The sequence below is a fragment of the Nyctereutes procyonoides genome, unplaced genomic scaffold, assembly GCF_905146905.1.
Source record: "Nyctereutes procyonoides isolate TBG_1078 unplaced genomic scaffold, NYPRO_anot_genome, whole genome shotgun sequence".
Classification (NCBI taxonomy): Eukaryota; Metazoa; Chordata; class Mammalia; order Carnivora; family Canidae; genus Nyctereutes; species Nyctereutes procyonoides.
The window spans coordinates 23,950,035-23,964,581 of NW_026575159.1; the positions used below are offsets into that span (position 1 = coordinate 23,950,035).

General features: G+C 52.4%; 1 protein-coding gene across 1 annotated transcript in view; it reads right to left on the reverse strand.

Moving 5' to 3' along the window:
• OC90 (otoconin 90) overlaps positions 1–12,430 on the reverse strand; it is a 29,648-nt gene extending 17,218 nt beyond the window's left edge. The window contains exons 1-5 of the mRNA XM_055313907.1: positions 12,233–12,430; positions 10,454–10,547; positions 5,412–5,477; positions 4,027–4,083; positions 1,837–2,011 (exon numbers count right to left, since the gene is read on the reverse strand). Coding sequence (XP_055169882.1) covers positions 1,837–2,011; positions 4,027–4,083; positions 5,412–5,477; positions 10,454–10,547; positions 12,233–12,430 — 590 coding nt within the window. The remainder of the gene's footprint in view (positions 1–1,836; positions 2,012–4,026; positions 4,084–5,411; positions 5,478–10,453; positions 10,548–12,232) is intronic.
• Between the last annotated feature and the right edge of the window lie 2,117 nt (positions 12,431–14,547).

Sequence of the window (14,547 nt, forward strand, 5' to 3'; positions counted from 1 at the left end):
TACTATGTGCCCAGTGCTGTGGCCCACGCTGGGGGTGCAAAGAAATAACACAGTGCAGACCCACCCCCCTTGAGCGCATGGGGCGGATACCGTGTGCACCCACTGGCCCATGTGGCAGGTGCAGGACAGGGGAGTGCAGGTGTTTGGGGAGCAGGGAGGTTGACCTGGTGCCTTGGGGGCAAGGTGTCCTAATGGAGAAACGTCCAGGCCATCCGAGCTATTCCAAAGGGGAGTCTTTTTCCGCTTCGATGAGAGCGCACCCTCCATCACACTGCTCCGGGCACAGGTATCAGACCAGTGAGGTAGGGACTCTGGGGGTCAGTGAGGTAGGGATGGATTCCAGGGCACAGGGAGATGCAGGTTCAATTCCCCGCTTTCCCACTACTACTGCTGCTGCTGCCGTCACTATGGCTGCGATGACTGTCACTACTACCACTAGTACAGTGCTAGTAGCAGTACTATGAGCAGTACTAGTCCTACAGCTCTGCTAGTATTGCTGCTACAGCTGCCCGCGCTCCTGCTGCTGTGGCTGTTACTACCACTGGTACTATTCATGCTACTACAGCTACCGTGACAACTGTTGCCACGGCCGTGGCTACTATTACTTCCACGGCATTACTAACACTGCTACTATTGCTGCTAATACTGCTGCTGCTGTGGCTGTTACGACCATTGCTGCATTAGTGTTCATACTACTACACCTACTGCAAGTGTTACTGTGGCCATTGCTACTATTTCTTCTACAGCATTGCTAATATCGCTACTGACACTGCTGCTGACATCACTATTACTGCTATTACTACTACCCTTGGTATTAATACTCTGACGGCTACTATGACAACTGTTACTACCTCTATTGTTACTACTATTACGACGATGATAACGACGATAGCTCTACTGTGACTGCCGCCACGACGGCGACTCCCACTGTCACCACTACCGCTATAGCCCTACTCTTCCTGTCACTGCTGCTACCGATCACCAGTACTCTCAGTAAGTAAACTCAATAAACCGGACCGAGTCCCAGTCACAGTACGGTGTCCTTGCTCCTCACTTAATCTTAAATGATAATTCTATGAAGAAGGTATCACCGAAATGTGCAGCTTCTACCAAATTTTCCCAGCTGACCCTCCCCGCTGCCAGTATCTCTTAGGCAGATCCTTGATACCGCTCGATGCATCTCAGGTTTTCAATTGTGTCGCCCATCTCCTGTGCGAAGGTGGGTATCTCGTGTTCCTTTCCTCCCCTGTGTGCAGGGGGGGCACACATCTTTACCGGCCCCTCGTACCTACTCCACATTCCCCACTAGCTGTTTACCTCTTCGAAGCAGGGATAGCATTCTGCTTATATTAAGCCCAGAGTTCAAATGCTATTGGTGCATGTTTGTGGAAAATTAAACAGATGCCTTCAGAGTTGCTTTACCCCTGGTGGCCAGGACGGTCTGAAAAATGAATAATTCTCTTGTGCTTACGGGTCACCTGGGAGCTCATCTAAAATTTGGACTTCCAGGGTCTAGCTAAAGGTATTCCGAGTCAGTAGGTCTGGGATGGGTCCCTGGAATCTGCATTTAAGCAAGCATTCAGGTAGTTCTGATACCAGCGGGCCCAACTTCGAGAAATACCACGCTGCAGCTTTGCATATCAGACATACCCAGGCTCTCGACAACCCCCAGGACGTGGGGCGATCACAGAATATGCTGCAATTTAAGGCTGAGGCTACCTGTTGCCCTGCAGGTCAGGAGAATCAAGACACGTCCTGGCAGCTTTCCACATCTGTGCTCTGTCCAAGCAGCAGCCAGGCCTCCGACAGCTGCCCGCCCCCCCAGCTGTGGCTCACCTGTCAGCCTCATCCACGGGGGCCCCCTCCATCTCGAACCTGCAGGCACAGCCGTAGTCTTCGAAGTCCCGGGGGCAAAGACCAGCCACACACTTCATGCCAGTCACAAACTGGAGCAGCGTGGGGAAATTGGTGAAGACAGCCTGCAGCCAGGTGAAGTGGGAGCCCAGGCAGTCTGCAGGATGGCACAGCGGGAGGGGACAGCCGTGCAGGGACTGGGAACCAGGGTCGGGGAAGGAGGCCCTGGGCCCGGGGCTCCCCACACCTCAGCAGCCTACTGAGCCCCTACTGTGTACTCGCAACTGTTCCAGACAATTGCAGGGAGGCGGGTTTATAAGCTGTGGTCCCTGTTGGTTGTCCCCCTGACAAACGGTCATTTAAATCCTCCTCCCTCACCAACAAAGCTGAAAAGGACTCAGGGAAGCTAAGCCTCATCCCTAAGTCCCTGGGGATGTTTGACACTTGCTCATTCTCAGTTGGTCGTGCTAATCCCAGCTTCCGTGACAGTGAGTGACCTGGGGCTGAGCATGTGACCCAGATCCAGCCAAAACAGCTTAAGGGGAAGTCATTTAGAGGCTTTTGGGAATTATTTCTTTCATAATACAAATCAAAGGCATATAAGAGGTCCTTTTGATCTACATCTTCCTCCTTCCTTGAATATGGGTAAGGATGTGCTGGCTGGGACTACAGCAACCACTTTGGCCCCATGAGGCCCATGTCTAAAGTTGAAAAGCCAGTAGGCTTAGTTATAGCAGCAGAGGAGGAATGAGCCCGCTGGGCCTCTGATACCCGTGTTGAGCTACTGCAGCAACCCTGATGCTTTCAGCATCTGTGACATAATTAAATGTCTCTGTTATTTAAGTCCCTATGAGTCTGCTGAATGGACCCCAAATGATAGAGTCCCCAGCCCTGGAGAACTGTAATCCAGGGGGAAGAGAAGGGATACAGACACTAATAATTTGGGGACCCTACTATGTGCCACAAACTGTGCCGCATGCTTCAAACAGCACAATGGTTTAGAGTCATAGTGAGTCTAGAAAGCATTCACTTGGTCCATCACCCCATAAACTTCATGTTCGTCCTGCAAGGCTGATGCTATTCTGTGACTTGTATTTCGCAGATAAAGAAACTGAAGGTCAGAGATATGCCCGAGGTACCAACCAGGGGCAACGATTTACCCTACCTACACAAGAACGCTCTTGTGAACAAAAGTGGCAAGAGAACAATTTCCAGTTCCCTCTTCTCAGCCTTTCTGACTGGAGGACCATTAAGTGCTAACGGGGTGACCCCCAAACCCTGATTCTAATGCAGAGGGTCACACGTCGGGGAGCTTGGGAAGGTCGTGGAGTGGTCTGTGAGGACTCAGACTGTTCTAGTTTTTCCTGCCCCATTCAAACCTCCTTTCCCGTGTCTTGTTTCCACAAAGCCTAACCAGAAAAATGAAGACATAATTCTGTACTGAAGGAAAAACCGACTCTAAGGTTTGTGTGTGTGTGTGTTTATATAAATATGCATGTTCACTCAAAAACTTACCAAGCACCTGAGCTTAGGCGCATACCTGCCTTCAGTGCTGTTCTCTGGGCAGCACGGTCTAATCCAATAGCATCTCAGAGCTCCTTGCTCCTGTCAGTCCTATGATAGTCTCATTTGGGGGCTACTTTTAGAAAGCTATGGACCATAAAGGTGCCCGGCAGTTGATAGTCACATGATAGATATGTAACTGGTAAGTGGAATACTTGGCACTGTTTGGAATTCTTAGGCTTTATTATATTTCATCATATGCATTTACTGGTTGGGGAGAGAAAATCCAACAACTTTGGTGTTGGAGGCTAAGCTCTGGACACAGAGGGTGCTTCTGCCTTGTGACCTGGGCATGGCACGTAATTCCTGTCACTTCCTCTCCTGTGCAACGGGGGTGCTTTCTCTTCCCAGCCAGGTTGTGGTGCGGTCAGGGCTAAGGAAATAAGGACTAGGAAGGCACCTGGCCACTCGGTGACTCACCCTGCAATAAAAGACACCATGGCTCTTGTTGGACCTGGATCGCAGAGCTCAGAGCTTGCTGGGTTGGCAGGAGCGTGGAGCCCAGAGAACAGAGCCCGAGGTCCTGGTAATCTGCTTGGATTTCCCACACTCACCCCATGCCCTGACACCTGGTGGATGGAAGTGCTTTGGTTTTGGTATTTAACTTACCAAAAATGTCAGCCACATTTTCCACATTTTTAAACACCCCGTGGAAGGCTGTGATATCTAAGTGGAAGGCAGAGAAAACAAGTCAGAGAGCTGTTGGTTTCTCCCCTTTCCCTGCCCTGCTGCCTGGCCCTGCCCCACCCCTGTGAAGAGCAAGGAAAACCCTTTCTCTTCCTCTAAGGATAGATTTGACTTTGGGCTAACTTTCTAGGAACACAGGTTACCATGGAGACCCGATAAGATGAGCCAGGAGCTCTGTTACCAAGCAACATTGCTCGGTGGTACAGAACACCCTGGATGGTAAGGTGTGTCTGGACTTGGCAGGGACCACGGCTGAACTGTAAATACCTGGCGGGAAGTCATCCCCTGGGGGCTTCCCTCAGGGTGACACCTCTTGCAGCGGAAGCATGCCTTTTCTGGGCATCCCAGAGATTATAACTATGAAATTGTTGCTAGAGGTAGTAATTCCAATAGAGACTAAAGCTTCTAGTCCAGGGCAGGTCCTGGGGCTGCTTCATGTGAGCCCCACCCCCTTGTCCCAGAGTTGCTACCTGGGGGCTCCAGGCAGATGTGCAGATCACACCGGGGCCACACTCGTTGGGGAGGTACGGCTGGCATGGCCTGATGGCACATGGGGCTTCCTGGCCTTGATCCTTCCAAGTGCCATGTGTGGCCTATGAGTCTTAGCATCCACCAGAAGTTCTCCTTGGGCCACGAATCGCACTTCCCATGGGGGTTATGGCATTGCGAGGGAGGTCAGACGGTCATTTGGGTCTGGGTGGGACTGATCACTTTGCTTGCATGGACTCAAGCACAGACAACTTGGTTGACTCAGGTCACCTCTCTGCAAGTGGGGAGATGAACCCTAATTTCGGGGCTTAGGTGACCAGCTGGGTCGCTGTGCATCGTGTTCTTCAGCAGTACCCAGACAGGAAGCTGCTTGAGAAATCTTTACGGTCTATCACCAGGAAAACGTCTCCTTCCCAAGGGAACAATTATGGGTCCTCCTCTCTTATAAGCAGAGCACTGGAATGCATTGTCTTTCTCTTTTCGCCTTGCCTTCTAGGAGGCTCCACGCTCAATTTGAAGCTAAAAAACCCTGACCATATAACCCTCACAATCAGCCCATTTACTTCTATCCCTCTTTCAGCTGCCCTTTGTGTTTTGATGGAAGTCATAATACTTTGTCACTTGCGGGGGTGGGGGGGTGGGGTTAGACACAGGGGAGACTGTGGAGGGGGAGGGCTTTCGAGTCTTATTTGAATCACTCTGCCTACAAGAGCCACAGCAGTGAGCAGTATATTTCGAAGGGGTCATCCTCCCTGCCAATATCCTAGACAACTCTCTACCCGGCTAGGTCGCCCAAGGGAAGTTCAAAGGATCCTTACTGATATTTTTTGAGAGTCCTGGAGGCAGATCCCGTGGAAGGTGTGGGGTGTCCAGAGGGTGGGCCCCTATAATCGAGGAGGAGAGCAGGGTTAGCAGGAGCAGCAGCCAGGAGGTGAGGGGACGTAGGTAAATTCAATTCCACGTGTATTTTTCTAGGACCTGCCACATGCCGGGTCTCTGATGACAATAAGGTGGCGCCAGTGTTTTAAAGAGTAGCCTTCTGGTGGAGGATAGAGAGGTTTGGGGACTTTAATTTTAGATCGCATGTTTGTTTGGAGTGCCTTGCGATGAAAGATTGGTGGAAATAAGTGCGGGCAAGGAAAGGCCCCCAGGTCCCCGGGAGCCTGGAGTCAAGGACAGGGCTTTCCCACACCGTCAGCAAGCAAAATAGCCAGTGGCTCCTGGGGATCCACGCGCTGAGACGCAGCCCCCGACCCTGCATCTATCCTCAGTGGAGACACGGGGAGAGGACGCAAGGTTTGAACTTCAGGAGATATTCCAGCAAGGAGTCAGTGGGACCTGGTCCTGCCCCAGCCTTGGTCACTGGCTGGGCTCCGTCCCCAGGGGCCCTGAATGCTCATTACGAAGTAGGGCGTCTGCAGGGAATCAGGAGGGTCGGGCTGAGGATGGTGTGATATTAGATGAACTTGAACATGCAATTCTGACAGATGGGGGCCCCTGGTTAGTTAAGCATCTGCCTCATCTTTGGGTCTTGGTCCCAGGATCTTGGGATCAAGGCCCTTGTCAGACTCCCTGCTCAGTAGGGCATCTGCTTCTCCTTCTTGCTCTCTCTCCCTCTGCTCATACTCCCTCCGCCCCACCCCGTCTCTCTTTCTTTCATGCACTCTCTCTCTCTCTCTCAAATAAATAAATAAAATCCTAAAAAAAAAATAAAAGATCTGATATTACAGGTAAAGAAGCATGTGAATAGTAGAATGAATGGCCCTGGCAGGTGTGCAGTGGACACGCCAATGTTACGGCAGCCATGCATCGTTATTATTACTACTATTATCACCGACTTGTGCCTCTCCCTGCCCCCTTCCCCCTCCACACCAGCACGTGGTTGCATTGCTTGGACCTCACCTCCTCACCAGCCTCCTCCTGCTCACCATGGACTTATCTCAGGGACACTGATGACTTTAGCAGGTGCTTGTCTGTGGGAGGGGAGCCTCCCACCCTACAAGCCCCGGCCTCCTCTGTCAGGCCCTCCAGGGACGGGTCGGAGGGGGGGGGGCGGCTGCCCTCCTGTGTACGGCCCTAGCCCTTCCCCGTGGGCCTCCCTCCCAGCCAACGTGCTCGGGGCCGTGGGCAGGCGCAGCCCCTCTGGCCCTTCGATTGCTTACTATTCAACACAGGGCGATGGGCCCACCGAGGCACGTTCCCTCCTGCCTGAGAGCCATGGGCTGCACGGGGAAGTGCCCTGCAGATGTCCCGAAGGTGGGGAGACCCAGGTCCTCCATTGGCTCCAGGCGAGCCCCATCACAGAGCCCGCATAATGGCTCTGGCACTTTCCATATTTGGTGTCATCGCCTCCGGAGCTATCTCATCCAGCCCACAGCTAAGAATGTCTGCTGCCCACTTGGGCACCAGCGGGGAGATATTGCCTGGTCCTCCATCGGCTCTTCCCTGGTATCACCTTGGCCCCCTGGCAGGTGGAGAAGCAGTGCACAAGTGTGTGTCCCCGCGCCCCCCACTCCTATTCACATCAGGGTGTCGACACCCACACATCTCATTAGCAGCTAAAGAAGCCTCCCTGGTTTTTACACTGTTTATCCCAGAGGTCTGAGTTGGCTCGTTCACAGAGTCCAGAGGTGGAGGGTCCGGGGGGACGGGGAGCCCTGGCCCGGGAGGAGCACTGCTCTAAGGGAAGGGAACTAGCATTCCTACCGTTCCGGGCTTGCTCTTGCAGGCATCCCCTGATATCCAGGGCTGAGCCCAGTACCACGCGGCACATCCTTACCATTGCCATTTTATGGATAAGGAAGCCGAGACCCATGGGGGAAGCTCTAGCTTTTTCTGCCCCAGCACCTAAGGCTTCCCTCTCTCTGCCCCTGCCAAGCTCTCCCAAACCATCTCCCTCTTCGAACCTAACCTAATGCTTCTGGGATGCTTATCATTTCCCAGACACCAAACTACTTCTAGCCATCCTGGCTTTACTTGTGCCATGCCCTGAGCCTGGGGAGCCTGCCCCCTTTTTGCATTACTGACCCTCACGTTTTGGGATTCCGTGCAGAGTTCGAGAAGCCCTACCGGGACCCCACCTTGGGTGGTGTTAGGGGCATCTGCTGGGGCTCCTGTCATGCTGGGACATCCTTCTCTCACTGCACTTATGACCTCGTGTGGCAACGATCTGTTTATGTGACCCTTTCCCCCTCTAAACTAGAAACGTGTTGAGGGTAAGCACGCTGACCCACTGAGTAGGGTGCAGTAGATGTCTCTTTGATGAACAAAGAGCATAGAGTGGTTGAACTTCGCCATCAAACGGCCAGTGTATCAGCCAATGAGTGATGGCCCAGTAGAAGCACAGAACCCCAGCCTCGTAACATTTCAGTGAAACTGGGAGACGTCATCTTGAGATAGTGGAAAGATGAGGTCTACCGGCGGCTATGAGTGGTATTTCCCAGTACCAAGTACTCTACCCAGAAGATCAACCAGGAAGGCACCAACCCCCCCCCTTGGCCCAGCCCCCTTTCCCAGAGGTTCTAGAAGTTGGACATGCAGAGATCCATGGGGAGTGAGAACAAGTTTCCCTGCGTGATGTGGGCCAGTGTAGAGCTCTCCGATAAAGGGAGCATGTGGTGTAGACCGAAGGTCCAAGGGTGTCTCCCTCTCCTAACACAGACCTGACCACCATCCCACCGCCCAGCTCCTGCAAGAGCCAGCTGTCAGTGACGAGAAGAGCACCTGCCCTGGGTGTGCTGAGGAGGCAAGATAGAGGCCGCTCTTACTCCTGGCATGAGGACAAAGAAACACCCCAGAGAGGAGCCAGGTAGGGCACAGAGACTCTCCACATTGTCCACACACCCAAAGCCTTGCCTTGAAATCTGAGTCAGAGAGCACTGGGGGCACAGAAGTAAGGGTGCTCTGAAGCCCAAGGCAGGGCTTGCACTGGCTCCCAGCCAGTGACTCAGCAGGTATACTGCAGTGGACCACTTCCTGGGGGACATGGGGCTCTTCTGATGGACTCCCCCCTGGTGGCCTCGCCAAGTGCTCCTCAGACCCAGCAGTGATCAAGGATGCCCTGCCTTCACTGGTACACATCTGGTCTCTCCCCCTTCCTGGTTGCTGTCTCATTTTTCCCCCCAGATGTGTGTCCTCTAATGACATCTCCAGTCCCAGCATCTATTTCTCAGAGGACCCAGACTAAGACACCACTTGCACCTCTTTGAGACCAGGCAGGCAAGCAGAGAAGCCTTAGAAACAGACCTTTCCCCCTATAGTGCCTGGATCAAGAGCTGGTGAATTTGTTGGGGGGGCAGTGTTAGCTCTGTGGTGGTCATACCCTCACCCCTGTGACATTGAGTCTGCAGGTGAGGTACATTTAACTCCACACACACAGAAATAAATAAATAAATAAATAAATAAATAAATATAAATAAATAAATCCACACACACATGCATGTTTGCACTTAAATTTTCTATGGTGATAATTTTTGGACTCTAGGTGTTTGTATCTGAGAATAAAACCTCCCAGGACAGATGCACAAATGCTTGTGACAGTTTAGAATAACAATTTTATAGAGAAATTTTATACATAAATAAAACATTTAAAGAGATGTGTAGAAGGTGTTTGGGGGGCGGTGCTGAAGGGGTCATTTTGGTCAAAAGCAAATTCAATGCATTGGAAAAGAAGAAGGACAGAGAAGAGAGTAAGTTTGAAAAATTAGAAGAACAGGTTTTGGCGGGTAAGATCTCATTTTAAAGAGTAGGGAAGAAATTGAAAAGCTGCAGGCTATTTCACAGCCTTATCGTCCAAGAGCAGGCAAGTCGAGACCATAGTTGGCATCTGATCAAGACAGTCGAGGTAAAGGTGTCCCACCTGCGCTATCCCTGAGAACCCAAGTCACGACAAAATGGTTTTAATGAGGAAAAAATCATCCACGAAGGAACTAAATAATCAATAGAAGCCCAACAACTCCTGGAAGTGGGTGTCCACTCTGTCCTGCAGGGAAGGTCTGGAGTCTTCTGTGACGTGCTGTGATTTCTGCTCACAAGCTTCCGGGGACCATGTAAACCTCCGTAAATCCGCTAACTCAAGTCATGGCCGCAATAAATTTCAGTAATCCTGGTGGATTCACAGTGGCTCACCCCACTCCCGTGTTCAGCACAGAGAGGGGCGCTCAGTGTGTTGGTCCCAAGTTGATGTGAACAGAAGGAGAGAAGGGGAAAATGTCTGGATAAATGAGTGGTGTCAGTCGCTACAGAGTCTGGGCAGTGGTAGGAAGGTAAGACGCGAGTTGGGGTGTTGGAGAGTGGCACCAGGAAAGGGAAGAGGAAGGAGCCAGAAGTCTCAGATACGAAGCCCCGACTCTGCAAACTTGAGACAACTACCCCGGCTGCCAAGGAGCCTGCTCAGATGTCTCCAGGCTCCTACAGGTGCGGGCCCCTACAGCGTGGGGTGGAGGTGTTTGCCTCTACACCAGACACACCTACGCAGGGGAAAGGGAGCTGCTGCATGTCAAGAAGGCTGACACGCTCGCTAGGAGGAAACCAGCCAGACCTGGGACGGTGATCCATGAGCAAAGTGAAGAGGACATGCACTCTCAGGTGGAGGCGTGATTGCCGACTGGCCACCTGCCTTTAGCTGTCCTTGGACCTCCACCTCATGGCCTATGCCATCCACCCTTCGTGCCCTGGGTGGGGGGGGGGCTCAAAACATCAGCTGAACTAGCCCGTAGCTTATCATTACTGTGTGATTCCCATCACTCCTAGGCAAGGGGATAAAAGTAATAATAAGCAAATCAGATGACGTTTGCCAACAGTCCCCAGTGTTCATAGTGATGATATACCAAACCAGACAGCATAAAATACCGTCACTCACCACCACGCGAGGCCGTCAGCATACTCAGGAGGAGAAGCACGATCATAGCGGGAGGCCAAAGGCTGGGGGCTGAAGCATCAACTGGAACAGCCTCCTGGGAGAGAAGTCAGCGGAATACGATGAGGATTCTTTCAGAGATCCCAGGAAATAAGAACCACCAGGAGCTTTGTCCCACAGTGCCGTGCGGTTAGCAGGAGAGAGTCCCCGAAGGGTTTCTGTCCCCGCTTTGCTACCAACCAGCATTAAGTAATGACAATCAGGACATCATGTTCTCTCTGTGAGATTCAGTTCATCATCTGTAAGGTGGAAACCTGACCGGGCTCTCCTTGCGGACACAGATCTGGTCCTGTTGTGTTACTCATTTTCCCGTGCTCGTTGACTGTGTCAGGCACGTTTGCAAGGATCCAGGGATGCAAAGTGAGGGGAAAACGCTCCTTATATGTGAGCTGTTCACAGACTAGTGGGGAAGGGAGACGGCCTAACAAGTGCTATGGCTTGACTTTTGTAGGGTGAACTGTAGATAACCCACCCGTTGGACTCTAGCAGGATGCCCACTACACCTGCAGCGGTCTGACTCCAGCCTTCCTACCATCACCTGACACAGGTGCACATTTGGCGACCGCATGGTGGCGCTGCCTGCTAGCAAACAGTGCTTTCCTGCAGGGGCTCCACCTTCCTTTCTAGTGGCTTCAAAGCACTTTGAATACTTGGTTTCAGTCCCCAGTGTTCAAGAGACAGTGCTTCTGGGGACTGCCATGGCGGTGGTGGGGGGGGGGGGCCGGGAGGGGGGTTGGAAGGCAAGGGGGCAAGGACCTACCACCTCTCAGCCGTCGCTGCCCTGTGATCAGAGCAGCTCAGCAAATATTTAACTTGGGGAGGCGCTTAATGCACTCAAGGAGGTCAACCATGTATTTAATAGGGAAGGAAAAGCATTAAAGACCTGAGAGATTTTAGAATAATTTTAGCTCCCCGGGGAATATAACTCCATAAAGAATGTCAGAGGCTTGGCTGACTTGTGCATATTCTGCTGTGAAGCAGGGAATTGTGCATATTCTGCTGTGAAGCAGGTTTTTTAGAGCCAAGTATGAATGATAATACAGTCTGATCAGGCTACCCCAGTTGACACACACGGCTGCTGGACAGGGTTGTACATGCTGCGCACTGTGCAAAGTTGTTGCACTGAGGGGCATACAAGGGCTGAAATGCAACCAGTGCTCAACCCCCAAGGTTGCCCTCTGCAAGGCTGCATCAACCTGGGGGAAGGAGGACTCTGCAGTTGGTTCTTCCAGAGGCAGAGCCTGCCCCATGTTCTGGTGGCCCTGCAAATGTACCCGGGGTCACAGTGGGCCACTCTACCTTGTGGGCAGGGAAGGTGTCCCGGAGGAGAAGACATTTGTAGGTCATTGGATCACTACTCTGAACCTTCCCCAGGGCCTAGCACAGTCTCTGGTGGCTGTAAAATAAATGTTGAATGAATGCAGAGGACAGAATGTGAGTTCTTGGAGGTTCTCGCTCAGCTCAATCATTTTCTTATACTCTGGTTATTATTTTTTTTTTAATTTTATCCATTCATTTGACAGAGAGAGAGAGGGCACAAGGAGGGGGAGTGGCAGGCAGAGGGAGAAGGAGAAGCAGGCTCCCCGCTGAGCAGAGAGATGATGGAGGGCTCGAACCCAGGACCCCAGGATCAAGACCTGAGCCCAAGACAGGCACCGAACTGACTGAGCCACCCAGGTGCCCTCTGGTTATTCTCTGATGGGCATAATGCTCTGCTTTCACCTTTTGCAGTCGCATAAATTCCGACAGCAAGTTAACATTAGAGGTTAGGAGGGCTCTCTGATTGTTCTGCAGAGATTTAGACCCGAGTGACTGGATCAAGGCCGTGGAACCAGACTGAAAATGCAGGGCGAGCTCTGGGACGTCTCCAGATGGAGAGTGGCTGCCCTGGAAACTCCACGGGGGAGCAGCTGATGGCATTCCAGGGGGTCCTACTCACTGAAGTCATGCCCACAAGACTTCAGCCCATGTCACCACCTGGCACCAAGTCCTATTTGCTATTGTCCCCCAGCACACAATGAGGGAATGCTGGGATGCCTGAGCTCGGAGAAGGTGCTGGAACCATCCTGTGTAAACTCATTTTGTAGATGAGATCACTGAGCCTAAGAGACCGGCAAGTTATGGTCAAAACGTGCCACTTCCCAGGTCCAGAGCTCATTCTGATAACAGTACTGTCTCCGAGGCTATTGTAAGGACCAAATGAGCTCACCCACCCAGGATGCTGACAACAGTGTCTGATGGACAGAGGTGGCTCGGAAACGTTTGTCATTGCAGCCACTGTGTCTGGCACACAGTAAGGGCTCCATAGACAGCAGCTGTTACAATAGAGCCCCCCTCCCCCAAAAAATTAAATAAATAATAAAAAAAAATAGAGGCCCCAATACCCCATTCGGGTGGAAGCTCCTGTCTGGTGAAATGAAGGAGGGTGGTCAGTTTTGTGCAGAGGATGCTCCTCTTTTGTTCCTGCAAACTCATTTCAGGGAGGCCCTCCCCTGGGTTGTCCTGACGCACGGAGAAGACAGGCTGAGGGTGTCGCGTATTGGAATTGCAAATATGTTGATTGGATTTTCAAGCATGTATTTATTAGAAGGCAAATGAGCAAGAGTGACCTTAATACCGATCAAATCTTGACTTGGCTCTGATTTTTTTTTTTAAGTAGGTTATGGGGAGGGAGGATGAGGGTCATTGTTGAGTGGGACAGGGCTTCAGCTGGGAAGACGAGAAGGTTCTGGAGATGGACGCTGATGGTGGTTGCACCGTACTCAATGCTAGGGAACCGCATGCTTACAAGTCGTCCAAATGGTAAATTTTACGGTATGTGTATTTCACCACAACTAAAAGCGAAGTAAGTCATACGCTCTTGGACCTTGCTCCTTTAAACACCGCCTTTCATTTATGGGGTCATTCTTTGTGTCAGGTGCACCACCGAGCATGCGCCATAGACCGGCTCCTCAGGACTTTTACCAGCACATCTCATTTCCCGTGCGGGGAACTGAGGCTCAGAGAGGTCCCGCAAGGCTGTGGCCACCTCTGCAGGGACACCACGGAGAACGGGACGGAGTTTTCAAACTGAGCCGGCCCGTCCTATGGGCGTCTGTGCCACATGTGTGGCACCCACCCAAAACTGCCATCCTGATCAGAAACCCTGAACAAGGGACACCTGGTGGCTCAGCAATTGAGCCTCTGCCTTCAGCTCAGGGCATGATCCTGGGTCAGGGATCGAGTCCCGCATTGGGCTCCCCACGGGGAGCCTGCTTCTCCCTCTGCCTGTATCTCTCATGAATAAATAAATAAAATCTTAAAAAAAACAAAAAAAAACAAGCAGCCTGGCAATCATTCGCTGTACAAGTGTCATTTTTTGGTAACACTCGCTTGGCAGGCCCCTCAGGGTATCCAGCCGCTGGCTGGGGTGCGGTGTGATGCTGAGAACCAAGAGAGGGAAATCTGGGTGCCAGCCAGAGGAGGCAGTGCACGCTCAGCCCCGCGCCACGGCGAGGGAGACCCGCATCCAGGGCACACACACTAACTAGGGTCTCCAGGTGGGAGGGCACAGGGCCACTGCTGACATCCAGCAGCCGTCTGTTGGCCAAGCCAGGGGCCCTTGGGTGTGGAGCTGTGTCCCCCTGGAGGAAGGCCCGCCTCTTCCTAATTCACCCAAGGAGGCCTCCTGGGCGGCAGACACCTGACAGCCCTTGAGGAAGTGAAGGTTCCCCCGGGCTTGCCTTGGTCCACGTGCACTATTTGGGGTGCTGGCTCGTCAAGCTGCCCCCTGATGACCGGTTCCGAGGCAGCGTGGGAAGTGTCTAAGAGCAAGGGCTTCCTAGCGGGCAGGCCTGGGTGGGCTCGGCCTCCTGCGTACTGAGCGGCCTGAGCCAGGCACTGGAGCTGCTTGGAACTCATTTTCCTGGGCAGTAAAATGCCCAGATGGTGGTTCTTCATCATGGCATCGTGAGGGTTCACTGGGGCCCCGTGTCTGGCTCGCACTAAGTGCTCGGGAAGGCTGGCCTGTAACTGATGATGACTTGTGTTCCCACAGC